The sequence below is a fragment of the Formica exsecta genome, unplaced genomic scaffold, assembly GCF_003651465.1.
Source record: "Formica exsecta isolate Colony F162 unplaced genomic scaffold, ASM365146v1 scaffold138, whole genome shotgun sequence".
Lineage (NCBI taxonomy): Eukaryota > Metazoa > Arthropoda > Insecta > Hymenoptera > Formicidae > Formica > Formica exsecta.
The window spans coordinates 864,352-877,921 of NW_021848711.1; the positions used below are offsets into that span (position 1 = coordinate 864,352).

Consider the following 13,570-nt stretch of genomic DNA (forward strand, 5'->3'; position numbering starts at 1 on the left):
TTTTATTCGTGCTTGTAACCATGCTATGTCGTTTCCTAATGAATCTAATGATTACTTCCTCCAACATGCGCAATATATAGCCTTTCTCAATAAATTTTATCGCACATACTATAGAAACAATGATGGTACATTGTGACAGGTGATTAAGTGGCTTTCAAAACTCCCACGCTATTATCTATCAACTGATCGTTATGTGTATGTACATATATATGTACAATGGATCGCATCGTCACGAAAGCGATGCTTCACGTTCTTTCGCTTAACCATGAGGAATGTCGAGTCTTTCACGGTCGCTGCGTTTAGCAACGCGTGCGCAGGCATAACATCGTCGCATTGTCGCAAAACGGAGAGCAGTAACCGCTTGCCTTCAGTGCAGTAGTTTTGGCCTAATTCTAGCCTAACACCGAGAGCTGTCTTCTTGATTCCTGCAATAGTCTGCTAACTATACATAACGAGATGGCGGATGATTCGAGCGTACGCGTTGCCGTACGGTAAGTAAATATATGTACATTTGAAAGAGAGAGAGCAAAATTGGGCTTCAATCCGTATATTTTGGTCCATCTCGGCCAAGAGAGCCGATGACGTTTAGTCGTTTGAACGAAGAAACTGTTCGAGATTAATCTCGCGCGTATTCGAACTCGCGTATTTTTTCCAAACCACAGGAATAATTTGATTCTTTTCAAGAGAAAGTTGTTACAATACACTATATTTTTTTTTACATGTTTCTCATCCTTCTGTCATCGCGCTTTCAACGTCTTTTATGTCTAAACATTAACGTCAAGGATATCGCTGGAGGAAAAATACCTCTCTCGCGTGTTACTCACACGATCGCGTAATAATTGCAATTTCCGAGTATCGAAAAATTTGAGAATACTTTTCTATCATATATACGTCACTGACGGAAAAATACAGGAAAGGGAGGAGAATTTTTCTCGCATTAGAAACATCTCGCGATTAGAAACTTGAATGTCAAAAGAACTCGATATCCTGCGCGCAACATCTGGCCGATCGCGAATACCGATCTCCGAACATCTCCTTTTACGATATGTATGTGCGTGGGTTTTTAATTATCGCTTGCCATAAGCAACACGCACCCCGTCAACTTTCATGACAAATATGTGTATGATCTTTAACATATTGTAAAAAAAACTTACGATATATATCAGTTTGTTTTTCGAATTATTTATTTATTTTATTTATTCTATTTATTTTATTTATTTTTATTTTTATTTATCATGCAAATCGGCAAGAAATTTACCATGAAAATTGATTGTTTGTTGCAGAATAAGGCCTCAAGTAGCTCGCGAAGTAATCGACATGTGCAGGATTTGTACTCAAGTACCTCCAGGGGAGCCGCAGGTTTTCCTCGGACCCGACAAGGCCTTTACTTATGATTACGTTTTTGATACTCAATCAGATCAAAGGGCGATTTACGAAACATGCGTGAATCGTCTCGTGGAAGGCGCATTGGACGGATACAACGCGACGGTCTTCGCCTATGGGCAGACTGGCTCGGGGAAAACTTACACCATGGGCACCGGTTTCGATGTGGAAATCGACGACTATATAATCGGAATCATACCTAGAGCCATCGGACACCTTTTCGATGGAATAGCGGATAAGCAAGAACGCGCGAAGGAACGCGCGCAAATGCCTCCGGAGTTCAAGGTATATTCCAAAAGCGTTCTTATATATATTTGTATCATATACAATGACGTTATTACTTTTATATTAAATATTATGTTCAAGGCATGTCAGCAAAATTTATTTTGCTAATTTAATGACAATATATTTTTCTTGTCATCAGGTTACAGCACAATTCCTAGAATTATATAACGAAGATTTGAAAGACCTATTAGAGCCGGGAGGGCCGAGAGGCGGTGCGCGTATTCACGAGGATACAGCGGGTAATATACATTTGGCCGGAGTGGAACCGCGCGTCGTAACCAGTCCTGAACAAGCGCTGGAGTATTTGCGATTAGGCGCGTTATCGCGCACAACTGGATCCACGCAAATGAACACGCAATCCTCGAGATCGCACGCTATATTTACATTATACATCAAACAGCAGAGATGCATCAAAGTCGAAGATCCGGACGCGGACGTTGACACGAGCGGCCTTGAGCTGACAAATGAATTTGAAACGTTAACCGCGAAATTTCATTTTGTCGATCTGGCCGGTTCTGAGAGGCTAAAGAGAACGGGTGCCACTGGTGATCGAGCAAAGGAAGGCATCTCTATAAACTGTGGATTGGTAAGACTCTTATAAAAAAGGGAAAAAAAGGAATATCAGCGTATGATCATGTACATTACTCGTTTTTTTTACAGTTAGCTTTGGGTAACGTTATTTCCGCTCTCGGTGATAAAACAAAAAAAGCTTCACACATACCGTATAGAGACTCAAAGTTAACCAGATTACTTCAAGATTCTCTCGGAGGTAATATAGCTTGTGATATCGTTATAATACAGATATAAGATGTGGTTTTAAATATGAAGGGCATCTAATAAAACATTACAACTTCAAATATTTCAATTGGATATTGCAGGAAATAGTCAAACTGTTATGATAGCGTGTGTATCGCCGAGCGATAGAGATTTTATGGAAACTCTAAGTACTCTAAAATATGCGAATCGAGCAAGAAATATAAAGAATAAAGTTACTATTAACCAGGATAAGAGCTCGCGGACAATCGCTTCGTTACGACGAGAAATTCAACAGCTTCAATTGGAATTGATGGAATATAGACAAGGCATGTTTGATAAAAAGCTATTATATTATGTTATTCGTACATTATGTATAATAATAATTCCCTTTTTCGTTTTTTTAGGCAAGAGAGTCGTTGGTGAAGATGGAGTTAACGATGCCTGGCATGAAAATCAAATGTTGAATAGCGAATTACAGAGTCTGCGGACCAGAGTGAAAGCACTTTCAGAAACAATTGAAGCATTAACCGCCAAAAATGTTCTTTTATTAGCGGAAAAAGCAACGGGTCAGTGGGTAGCGGCAACAAGTGGAGGTGATGAACAAGTGACTAGTTTGGTACAAGGCTATGTTCAAGAAATAGAGGAGTTAAGAGCTCGTTTATTGGAAGCGGAAGCTATGTATCAGCAATTAAAAAAAAGACAGATGCAGGTATACTTATATATACTATGTTATAATAAAATATTAAAAGATGTAATAGATCAGACTGATATATTAACAAAATATTAATTAGGTCAGCGCTGCAAATCCATATGGGGATAGTTCATTCCATTCCGATTCCGCATCTGTGTTAATCGATGCTAAAAAGGATGTTGAAAAGGAGATAGAAACGCTAAAAGCTTTGAAGGAACAATACAGTCACACTAACGTTACTGCCAAATCAGTAGATGAAGGAGAAATCGACGATGCGGAGAATGCACAGGACTCTGTAAGCGAGGATGATTCCGATGATGACTCGGATCGTAAAGGCATGTTTAAATGCAGCATGTTACATTTTTTACATGTTTATGGTAGCTGCATAACAGTTAATAGCAATATTTAAGGAATGCAAAGATATCTCGTACACAAGTATTTTCATTACAATATACATTAATTTTACAGAAGAAGACGAAGAAGAAGCGGCTATGGGTCGTGAGTTGGAGGCGCTAACATCTGACATCGATGTTAAGCAGCGTCTGATACAAGAGCTTGAGCTCTCCCAGAGACGTTTGCAAACTATGAAGCAGCATTATGAGGATAAATTGGCTCAATTGCAAACTCGTATTAGAAACACACAAGAAGAAAGGGATAAAGTGTTGCAATCTTTACAACAGCAACCCACACCGCCTACTGAGAAGGTGAAAAAATTACGCGACGAATATGAGAAGAAGCTCTCTAACATGCAAAAGGAAATGCGGCTTCTTCAATCTGCTAAAAAGGAACATGCGAGGTTACTGAAAAATCAGTCGCAGAGTGAAAATCGGTTGAGAGGTCTAAGAAACGAACTTTCGGAAATGAAACGAGCGAAGGTGAAGCTTTTGAATAAAATGCGGGAAGAGGCGCAACGACACAAAGAAAATGAGCTGAGGCGCAATAGAGAAATAGCGCAATTACGTAAAGAGAGTCGCAGGCATGCGAATGTGATTAGAACGTTGGAAGCAGACAAGAGAATGAAGGAAGTTGTACTTAGGCGTAAGCAGGAGGAGGTGACGGCGCTACGAAAAAGGGATCGAGGATTGAGCCAAAAGGCCGCCGGTCGTGCACCAGTCAGACCACTTAATCCCAAAGCGTTGAAGCAAAGATGGCAAACATTCGAGAGAACAGTCACCAAGCAAGCATTGGCGAAACAAGCTGCCGCAGAAACGGAGAGAGAAATGGAAAGACTACTTCAAGAGAGGGAAGAATTGGGAAGAGATTTGGAGAAGCTTCAAAAACATAAAAGTCAAATTACAAGCATAAGAGGTGACATCACCGATATCGACGAAGAGATCGATAATGTGCGGAGTAAAATCAGTTACTTGCAGGTAATAACTAATAACAATCTTTTTTAATGGAATTGTGTGTGTGTGTGTGTGGGTCTCATTTTTGCTACTAATCTTGCAAAAATTTTATAGGATAGTATCGCGGAATGTCAACGGGATATGGTCGAAATGGGTGACGGTGAGGCGGAAGGTGAACCCGGTGTCGAAGCGCTCATTTCTACGATCCGAACAGTGGACGAAGCACAATACTTACTTCAACGAATGCTCGCGTTTACTGTAGAACAAAGCTGCGTAGCTGCACAAAAACAGCTCGAAGTACGAGATATGGAATCACGGCTTAATCAAGTTGCACAAGAGAGCGATGTGCAACATCAGTTACTCGAGCATGTTTTACGCGATCGAGATCTTTTGTCTCTTACCAATAATCAGAATAATATATCAACTTATAGTCCAGCTAGCTCAAGAAGCTCATCTCCCGACAAGTAAGTCATTACTTTCGACATCATTTTTCGAGTATTTCATCATTTTAAATCTCATGATATATTGTATTGCATATAGCAGCGAAAGTTATAGCCAAATCATACTCGGTGAAGAAAAACAGCGTAATAGCAAAGTCAGAAGAAGAACAACGCAGCCGCAAGAACTTCTTTATGGTATACATGTTAGTCCTGAGAATATGACGAAAGCGGAAGATCAGAATCAGAATTATAATCATCCTCTTACTAGAGTCCCCAGTGCACCAGGTAGCCTAAAGTAAGTAGTCCAAGTACGATCGCTTTTAAACTCCTTGTTTGCTTGTGAAAGTGTAGAAAAATTGACTAATTGCAATTCATTACCTTTGACTAAATTTTATACCAGAGGACTGGTGTTAACACGAAATCAATATGGTAGTACCGGCGGATCGCCAACTTTGAGTCGTCGTGACAGCACTTCGCCCAGAGCTTTGCGACGGCCGATTCATCCAGGTGGAGGCTCCATGTGAGTGATTGTCCTGCAGCATATTCTTGTTCTTGTATTCCTTGCATATATTTGTCTTGATGCTCTACTCCATGCACTATTGAATATTTTTATTTCCTCGAGATGAAACCTTATTTTGTTGATTTTTTGTTTGAGATTATAGGAATCAAGTATTTTGTGCCTATAAATATAAAATCCAATAATTATTACATACATACACACAGATACACATAAAGTATACACAAAAAAATAAGTGTGAGCTCCAAATGATGTTAAATGCTGCAGGTTTTGTGAGAGAAATAAACTAGTTTGAGATAGATCGATCTGTTGTTGTAACAAAAAAAAAAAAAAAATGATAATAAAACAGCATAAGTGGAATTATATTACAAGGAAAGCATCTGTTATATTGCTTTCCATTGTATACCAAATATCTTTGAGCTTATCAAATGAGATGTTCAATAAATATTTCTAAGCATTATTTATATATTGTAAAATAAATAAGATTTTTTACATGTGGATATATATGATATAACACACAGCGTGTGTAAAGATAAAAAAACACTAAATCTTACTTTTGTACATCTTGTTTTCAAACGCAAACGGCATTTTTAATATATTTATATATGTTTAAAAATAAGTAAGATGTATATATATTATTTTATATACAATTATATCTATATATATTTTGGCAAAAAATCTGACAACACGATATAACATTTCATCCAGATGACTTTTCATCTTATATTAACATATTGTTAACGATTACAACGAGAAAAGATTAGATTTAGAATTAATTTATACAAAATATTCTTCAATATGTATATAGATGTAAGAGTTATTTTCTCTCTGTAATATAAAATAAAGAAATAAATAACGAACGTTGAAATAAGAAGCTCAAATACGATAGCTGTCAAAGAATCTCCTTTTGACGCAACATCTCTTACTAGAGTCCCCAGTGCACCAGGTAGCCTAAAGTAAGTAGCCCAAGTACGATCGCTTTTTTTTAATTTTATCGCACCTTGTTTGCTTGTGAAAGTGTAGAAAAATTGACTAATTGCAATTCATTACCTTTGACTAAATTTTATACCAGAGGACTGGTGTTAACACGAAATCAATATGGTAGTACCGGCGGATCGCCAACTTTGAGTCGTCGTGACAGCACTTCGCCCAGAGCTTTGCGACGGCCGATTCATCCAGGTGGAGGCTCCATGTGAGTGATTGTCCTGCAGCATATTCTTGTTCTTGTATTCCTTGCATATATTTGTCTTGATGCTCTACTCCATGCACTATTGAATATTTTTATTTCCTCGAGATGAAACCTTATTTTGTTGATTTTTTGTTTGAGATTATAGGAATCAAGTATTTTGTGCCTATAAATATAAAATCCAATAATTATTACATACATACACACAGATACACATAAAGTATACACAAAAAAATAAGTGTGAGCTCCAAATGATGTTAAATGCTGCAGGTTTTGTGAGAGAAATAAACTAGTTTGAGATAGATCGATCTGTTGTTGTAACAAAAAAAAAAAAAAAATGATAATAAAACAGCATAAGTGGAATTATATTACAAGGAAAGCATCTGTTATATTGCTTTCCATTGTATACCAAATATCTTTGAGCTTATCAAATGAGATGTTCAATAAATATTTCTAAGCATTATTTATATATTGTAAAATAAATAAGATTTTTTACATGTGGATATATATGATATAACACACAGCGTGTGTAAAGATAAAAAAACACTAAATCTTACTTTTGTACATCTTGTTTTCAAACGCAAACGGCATTTTTAATATATTTATATATGTTTAAAAATAAGTAAGATGTATATATATTATTTTATATACAATTATATCTATATATATTTTGGCAAAAAATCTGACAACACGATATAACATTTCATCCAGATGACTTTTCATCTTATATTAACATATTGTTAACGATTACAACGAGAAAAGATTAGATTTAGAATTAATTTATACAAAATATTCTTCAATATGTATATAGATGTAAGAGTTATTTTCTCTCTGTAATATAAAATAAAGAAATAAATAACGAACGTTGAAATAAGAAGCTCAAATACGATAGCTGTCAAAGAATCTCCTTTTGACGCAACATACTTGTTTCTTACTTTTATGAAATTTGCATTCGATAATGGCTGAAACTAATAATTGTGCTTGATTGTGCGCACTATCCTTATATTATATAAACTTTCTTGATAAAGCTTCATTAATATGATACTTTACTGCACCTCTTTTTCGCGCATGCATGTTTTCATTTAATTTTTCAAGTGTGCATGATTATTATAATTAGCTTAACTTAATAGCTATATGCCGGCTGACTAACACGCTAACATAACAAACGCTCCTACTCAGGGAACAGGTAACCCATACGGATGTGTCTTCGCCTCCTGGATCGCCGACTACGTACAGACGATTCAATAGCCGCGAAGAAAATGTATTCTCGAGACTAACTGCGAGTAGACAACCAATCGCGTCTGAGCCGCAACCGATGAAAGGAATTATCTCGCAGTATCAGGGCAAGGTAAAAAGGGCAGATTAACGATCTCTTTTTAATTCTCTCTTCTGAGGCAGTTTTTTTTTAAATATGGTTCTTCCAGATACAACCGCGAGCCATTTTGCAATGTTCTCACGTAGCGGAAGGACACAGCAAAGCTGTCCTCACTATATGCGTGACTTCGGATCTACTTTTCAGCGGCTCGAAAGGTACGTGAATGTGATATCGAAAATTTTAACATAATAATTGCGTGCACAGTTAAAATATTACCCCGCGAATTTTCAGATCGCACCGTGAAGGTATGGGATTTAGAAACGGGAATCGAGAGTATGACTTTAAGCGGACATCCTAATAACGTGGTCGCCGTGAAATATTCTGCTACGCATCGGCTTCTATTCAGCGTGTCCGCGGCATACGTTAAAGTCTGGGATTTAAGAGCCGGCAGCTGTGTAAAGACGCTATTCTCCTCGGGTCAGACCCAGACCGGCCCGATTGCATTGTCAACTCCGTCCAGGATGCTGCAAGTTCCCGTAGGGGAAACGACGATTAATGATCTGGCGCTCAGCTTGGATGAGCAGGAATTGTATACAGCATCCAGCGATAAAGTCAAAATATGGGATCTTCGTAAATTGACGTATACTGCTAAATTAAACATGCCGCACACAGCGGCCGTTATGTGCTTGGCTGTCGCCGAGGATGGCAGAGTGATAGCGGGTAGTAAGGATCATCTGATATCTCTAGCCGAGCCGAATATGTCCGGCTCGTCCATCAGTTTAGCGCCACCGCATTATGATGGGGTTCAATGTTTAGCTACGATCGATTCCACGCTATTTTCCGGTACATTCTCGTTTCGGTTATCAACATGTAATCAATATACAAAAACTTTTCATGTGAATTATTTTTCAGGCTCTAGAGATATGTGCATTAAACGATGGGATCTGAGTAAAATGGAGTTGGTTCAATCTCTCAATAACGCCCATAAAGATTGGATCTTGGGATTGTGTATGATAAATAACGGTTCCGTAATGATCTCTGGATGTCGCGGTGGTATACTCAAGGCATGGTCCGTTCCCAAGGATTATTCGGGAGAGTGCACACCTATCGGAGAAGTTCGGGCGCACACTTCCGCCATCAATGCTATCGCGACCAACCAACAGCACATATTTACAGCGAGCAAGTAAGTAAAAGAATATCTTGATACTTTTATATTCGGCCGTGTCCAAAATAGTTAGCAAATAGGTAGCTGTTTGCAGATCATTTATGAGATTAAAATACATGATTGAATTAGATACTTGGGTTCAGCTATGGACCATGCTACGATATTCCAGGTGAAATAACGGTCTCGGATGTTGATTTCAGCTCTGGAGAGGTGAAGCTGTGGCGTATACCCGATTCTTCATTATCGATGTCTATCTCCACAGTTTCCCTTTAACTTTATTTGCTTTTTGCTTGTATGTTAATGTGTTGTGCATTTAGCTTATATATATATATATTTCTTTTTTCTTATTTTTTCCGGTAATGCGCATGTTTTGTCTAATTGAGTTTAACGTAATAATGTATTCTACATTATAATGTAAATATAATGTGGCGGTAGGGCCATGTTTATTATGCTTATAACATTCATCAAATGTTATCATACATTGGGTCATTTTACGCAGTATTATATTTATAAAAATGCTTTAAAATCAAATATAAACGCGCAAACAAATATTCTATAAATGTAAAATCTATATTTTTGTTTGCGCTTTATATCTACATATACCAATGTAATAATTGCCAAAAACTAAAAATTAAGCTCTTCTTTGAAGATAATCAAATTTAAATATACGAGATCGTTTGTTTACCTAACTTTGTAGGTACTTTTTTTTTTATGGAAGACAATATATAAAATTGTTTTTGTTAATCGAATCAAAATGACAAAAAGACTTAATAATCAATTTTGCATAAATCTATTAAAGTCTAATGTGTATGAATATTTAATTTATATATGTTATTACTTGCTTCTATGTTGTTTACTCCACTTTGGTGCTTTGCATGGTCATCGTGTCGATACGAAGCGATGGAACTGTGAGATTGTGGAATTACTGTAAACGAGACACAAGGACCTTCCACAGGAGCAACTCATTGAAAAGCTAACACGCATCATACCACTAAATATTGTATTTAATTTGCAATTATACAGTTTAAATGATAATGCACTTGACCACATCTGTTATGTTTAGTTCGTATTTTTTATACATTGCTATTATATTGATTTTTTATAGTATTATTGAGAATATACTCTTCAAATAACTTTTTTATATTCTTTGACTCGACTGCATATTTTTAATAAATGTTAAGTAAATGTATGTGATAATTATAAAAAATGTAGGACAATATGTTAAATTGAACAAAATGAATTGAATTACAATGTTAAGAAAATCCGTCTGAAATAGGAATTATGTGCATTATCATACGCCTAAATGCTACAAGGATTTAGATAAAATGTTATCTGAAAGGAACAAAAAAAAAGCTATGTGTTATATAATATTTATTTTATTAAGAACATAAAGATATGGTCGTAATCATAATAATTATAATATTTATTCTTAGTACAAATAATAATTGTCGGTTAATACTGTACAGTCTGAGGTCTCTGTAGGTTCCAAATACTGGATATTGTCAGGGTTGGCTGTTATTCAATCTTCTTCTGTGAAAATTTTAAAACAATATGCGAACATTTTAAAACAGTTATCTCTTAATGTTATATGCTCATAATTGCTACTGAAAAATAAATCAATTATATATATAAAAAAAAAAAAAAAAGAAAAAAACATTGTAATTATAAAATTTTAATTGATTAATAGAAAGGTTTTCACTATATACCTCTTTTTCTTTTTATGCGCGGTAAGTGATTCTTGACCACTATCGTCCTCGCTATCCTCTGATTGACTACTACTAGTACTACTCGACGAACTACTTGAAGAACCGCTCGAGGAATCACTGGCAACACCAGTGTCCGTTTTTACATCTACGCTTTCCGCTAGCGCTGCCAGTTCTGGTTCTTTATCATAGAGTACTTGTAACCATTTCTGCGACAATTTCGGCCTCCCTCGCACCTGGTTGCAACAAGTTGTTTAATGTTACAGGCTTGTAAATTACTTTTTTGTTACAACCATGAATCTAAATACTCTTGCGCATGCAACTTTTTTGATAATATTTCAATCTATTATCATAGATAAGATGTTACATGTTACGTTTTGCATCGGATTCTTACCGTTTTGTGCCAAACCACCGGGAAGTTCGTGCGTGAACAGAAATTCTGTGTCACTGCTATAGTTTGATCAAGATTTAAGACAATATGCCACCAACCACCAGGAATAAAAACGGTCTCACCAGGAACCTGTAGAATTTCTATCGGGCGGCAATCTTTCGGCCACGTAGGTAGCTTTGTGCGGGGATAGACAATAGAAAACCATGTAATAGCTTCATCCCTCTGCTTACCACCCTCGGCTGCCGTTACTTTTAAAAGCTCGCGAGGAGTATGCGTAGGAAATAGGCACCAACGTTTATGACCAGAAATTAATGCATTCCATGCACTGGTACCTAATGGGTCTATATGTATTCCTGTACCTGTTATAATAATATTATCACAACTAAATGTTATATACGAACATTGTATTAATTACAATCTTCTTACAATCTTACTAAATGTGTGTGACACACACACACACACACTATTATGTGATTTCTTATTGAAATATGTAATGAATTATTGATTTCTGACTTAATGTTTGTTGCAAATTATTATAAAAAAGAAAGAGATATAATGTAGCGTTTTATTGAGGCGAAAAGATCTATAATAATTACACAACATATATATTGGCTCCAAAATACTCACCAGATCTTGCAGGACCCATAACAAACCAACGGTATGGGGGTCTTCGATGTTCTCCGGCATAACGAAACAGATCATCCCGGAAATATCTAGGAATTATATAATCTTCCAACAACCTTTTTCGCCTTGGATGTTCACCGAACGAACTATCGAAAATGTATAAGGGAGAATCATCTTCATTATTAAACATATAACGAATGTAATACTTCATCTTCATTTTTACACTGTATCCCTCATTGTCTTCTCCGCACTTGAACTTTTGATTCCGATATTTCTTTGCTAACTTCTGTAATCACATAAGGAAATAGAATTCAGAAATTAAAAATATTGTAGAATTTTGTACAATCAATTTTATCAATAATGTTTAGTGTATTACATTCATTGGTCTAATATTTAAAAAACATCTTTGCTTCTAATTATTTCATATTTGCAAAGCACAGAGAATCAAGTCAAGTTATATATCATCAAATGTTATAGATTTTTGAATATAAATACACTGGATTAACATGTACTAATTGTATATATTAGAATCGTGATAAGAGAACAAACCTCTATAGTCCACTTGTGCTGGGCTCGCCAACTATTTTGAACACCTCGTATTATCACAGGTTTGTAAGGTTTCTCATACTTTTCTACAAAATCTTCCGTAGTCACGTCGGATTCATTAATTCGTTCGGCATTGTCCTCAAATTCCCAAAATTTTCGAAAATTCTTACAATAATTGTGCTGGGTCCATGCGATCTTATCGGCAAGCTCTAAAAATATATATAAATAAACTTTCAACAATGAATTTCTAATCCTCAGATCTCGTGATTGTCATTTAAATTAGCTTTGTTTTGAACTATATAATGCTACAAGAATATTAATGTCGACAATTATTCAACATGGATCATATATCAAATTAAATTAGCGAATGACTGCAAACGGTAAATGAATTAAGACTATCGCGAAATTAAATTACATCATCGTCATCCAAGGTCTTTGGGAAGAAGGGGAGGGGAAGAGTAGTAGTATTCGATAGATCTTTCTCGCTCTTCCTTGAGACGAACGTACGGGAGAGAATCAGAGAACGACATAATTTTGATTTATACGCCAAGAGAGAGCTCGGACATTTAAAAGCTGCGTGTAATAGATAAATGAGAAGAGACGAAAAAGTCGAAGGAAGGCGAATATCGATGTACGATCTTGGCGTTTTTACACTGTAGGTTATAAATCACAAGTTCCATTTTCTTTACCTGGTCGAGCCTTCCTTTTCACTTCCCTGATTCTCTTTTTGTCGCGATGATCCAGTTCCCATTTATCCGTCATGACTACGTTTATATATTATCTAATTAAACTAATTGCGTAGTATATATATTTACAAAGATATTATACTGGGGTAAAGATATTTAAAAACGCATTGCAAAATGTTGAACGACGTTTAGTAATAATAACCTGTAATGACGGATGGCAACCGAACTCAGTGTTGCCAAATCGACAAAAAATATTTCACCAAAGCGTTAGGTTTTTTTTTTTTTTTGTTTACAATTCCTAGAAAATTTTGTATTTGAAATGAGATAAATATCGGAAAAAGAATTCTCTCTCTGTGAATACATATTCAGATATTTATTATTAATTATACATAAAATATGAAATGTGAGATTCGAGTAACATCCGTTCGTATTCGCTGTTCATGTTTGTTCGCTCAGTGTATATTCACCTTTAGTAATTTATTAGATCGCGTGTAATTTAACTCCTTTGTATTTTTTCCATGTGTCATAGTTTTTTT

General features: G+C 36.0%; 2 protein-coding genes and 1 long non-coding RNA gene across 6 annotated transcripts; 2 read left to right on the plus strand and 1 right to left on the minus strand.

Annotated features, from left to right (window-relative positions):
- Nucleotides 1-20: 20 nt before the first annotated feature.
- On the plus strand, nt 21-10,422 carry LOC115245962 (kinesin-like protein KIF21A). Of its 3 annotated transcripts, none has more exons than XM_029824497.1 (15): nt 21-491; nt 1,284-1,668; nt 1,808-2,254; nt 2,329-2,437; nt 2,547-2,750; nt 2,829-3,133; nt 3,216-3,450; nt 3,584-4,485; nt 4,576-4,925; nt 5,005-5,196; nt 7,784-7,952; nt 8,029-8,134; nt 8,211-8,762; nt 8,832-9,102; nt 9,983-10,422. In XM_029824497.1, the coding sequence occupies exons 1-15, from the start codon at nt 457-459 to the stop codon at nt 10,059-10,061; spliced, it is 4,341 nt and encodes a 1,446-aa protein (XP_029680357.1). In that variant the 5' UTR covers nt 21-456; the 3' UTR covers nt 10,062-10,422. The 3 variants fall into 3 exon arrangements, with proteins under 3 accessions (XP_029680357.1, XP_029680358.1, XP_029680356.1); XM_029824498.1 differs by having other exon boundaries at nt 22-491; nt 5,002-5,196; nt 9,285-10,422; XM_029824496.1 differs by having other exon boundaries at nt 23-491; nt 5,002-5,196.
- Nucleotides 6,338-7,488, plus strand: LOC115245967. The gene is made up of 2 exons (XR_003885626.1): nt 6,338-6,374; nt 6,491-7,488. It is a non-coding gene; the product is annotated as an uncharacterized LOC115245967 (long non-coding RNA).
- Nucleotides 10,423-10,440: 18 nt separating the features above from the next.
- LOC115245964 (bifunctional arginine demethylase and lysyl-hydroxylase PSR-like) lies at nt 10,441-13,270 on the minus strand. 2 transcript variants are annotated; one of them, XM_029824500.1, is made up of 6 exons: nt 13,038-13,269; nt 12,352-12,557; nt 11,806-12,088; nt 11,182-11,537; nt 10,791-11,023; nt 10,441-10,614 (listed from the first exon to the last, which is right to left on the minus strand). In XM_029824500.1, exons 1-6 carry the CDS (start codon nt 13,108-13,110, stop codon nt 10,587-10,589), a joined length of 1,179 nt encoding a protein of 392 aa, XP_029680360.1. In that variant the 5' UTR covers nt 13,111-13,269; the 3' UTR covers nt 10,441-10,586. The 2 variants fall into 2 exon arrangements, with proteins under 2 accessions (XP_029680360.1, XP_029680361.1); XM_029824501.1 differs by having other exon boundaries at nt 10,442-10,611; nt 13,038-13,270.
- Nucleotides 13,271-13,570: the final 300 nt, after the last annotated feature.

Bases quoted from the DNA above. Each gene is read 5' to 3' on its own strand.
- LOC115245962 (XM_029824496.1), top strand. From the start codon at position 457: ATGGCGGATGATTCGAGCGTACGCGTTGCCGTACG. The intron at 1,669-1,807 runs GTATATTCCAAA...TCTTGTCATCAG, and splicing joins AAATGCCTCCGGAGTTCAAG to GTTACAGCACAATTCCTAGA. The intron at 7,953-8,028 runs GTAAAAAGGGCA...TGGTTCTTCCAG, and splicing joins TCTCGCAGTATCAGGGCAAG to ATACAACCGCGAGCCATTTT.
- LOC115245964 (XM_029824500.1), bottom strand. From the start codon at position 13,110: ATGACGGATAAATGGGAACTGGATCATCGCGACAAAAAGAGAATCAGG. The intron at 12,558-13,037 runs GTAAAGAAAATG...ATATATTTTTAG, and splicing joins GAAAAGGAAGGCTCGACCAG to AGCTTGCCGATAAGATCGCA. The intron at 11,538-11,805 runs GTGAGTATTTTG...TTATTATAACAG, and splicing joins TATGGGTCCTGCAAGATCTG to GTACAGGAATACATATAGAC.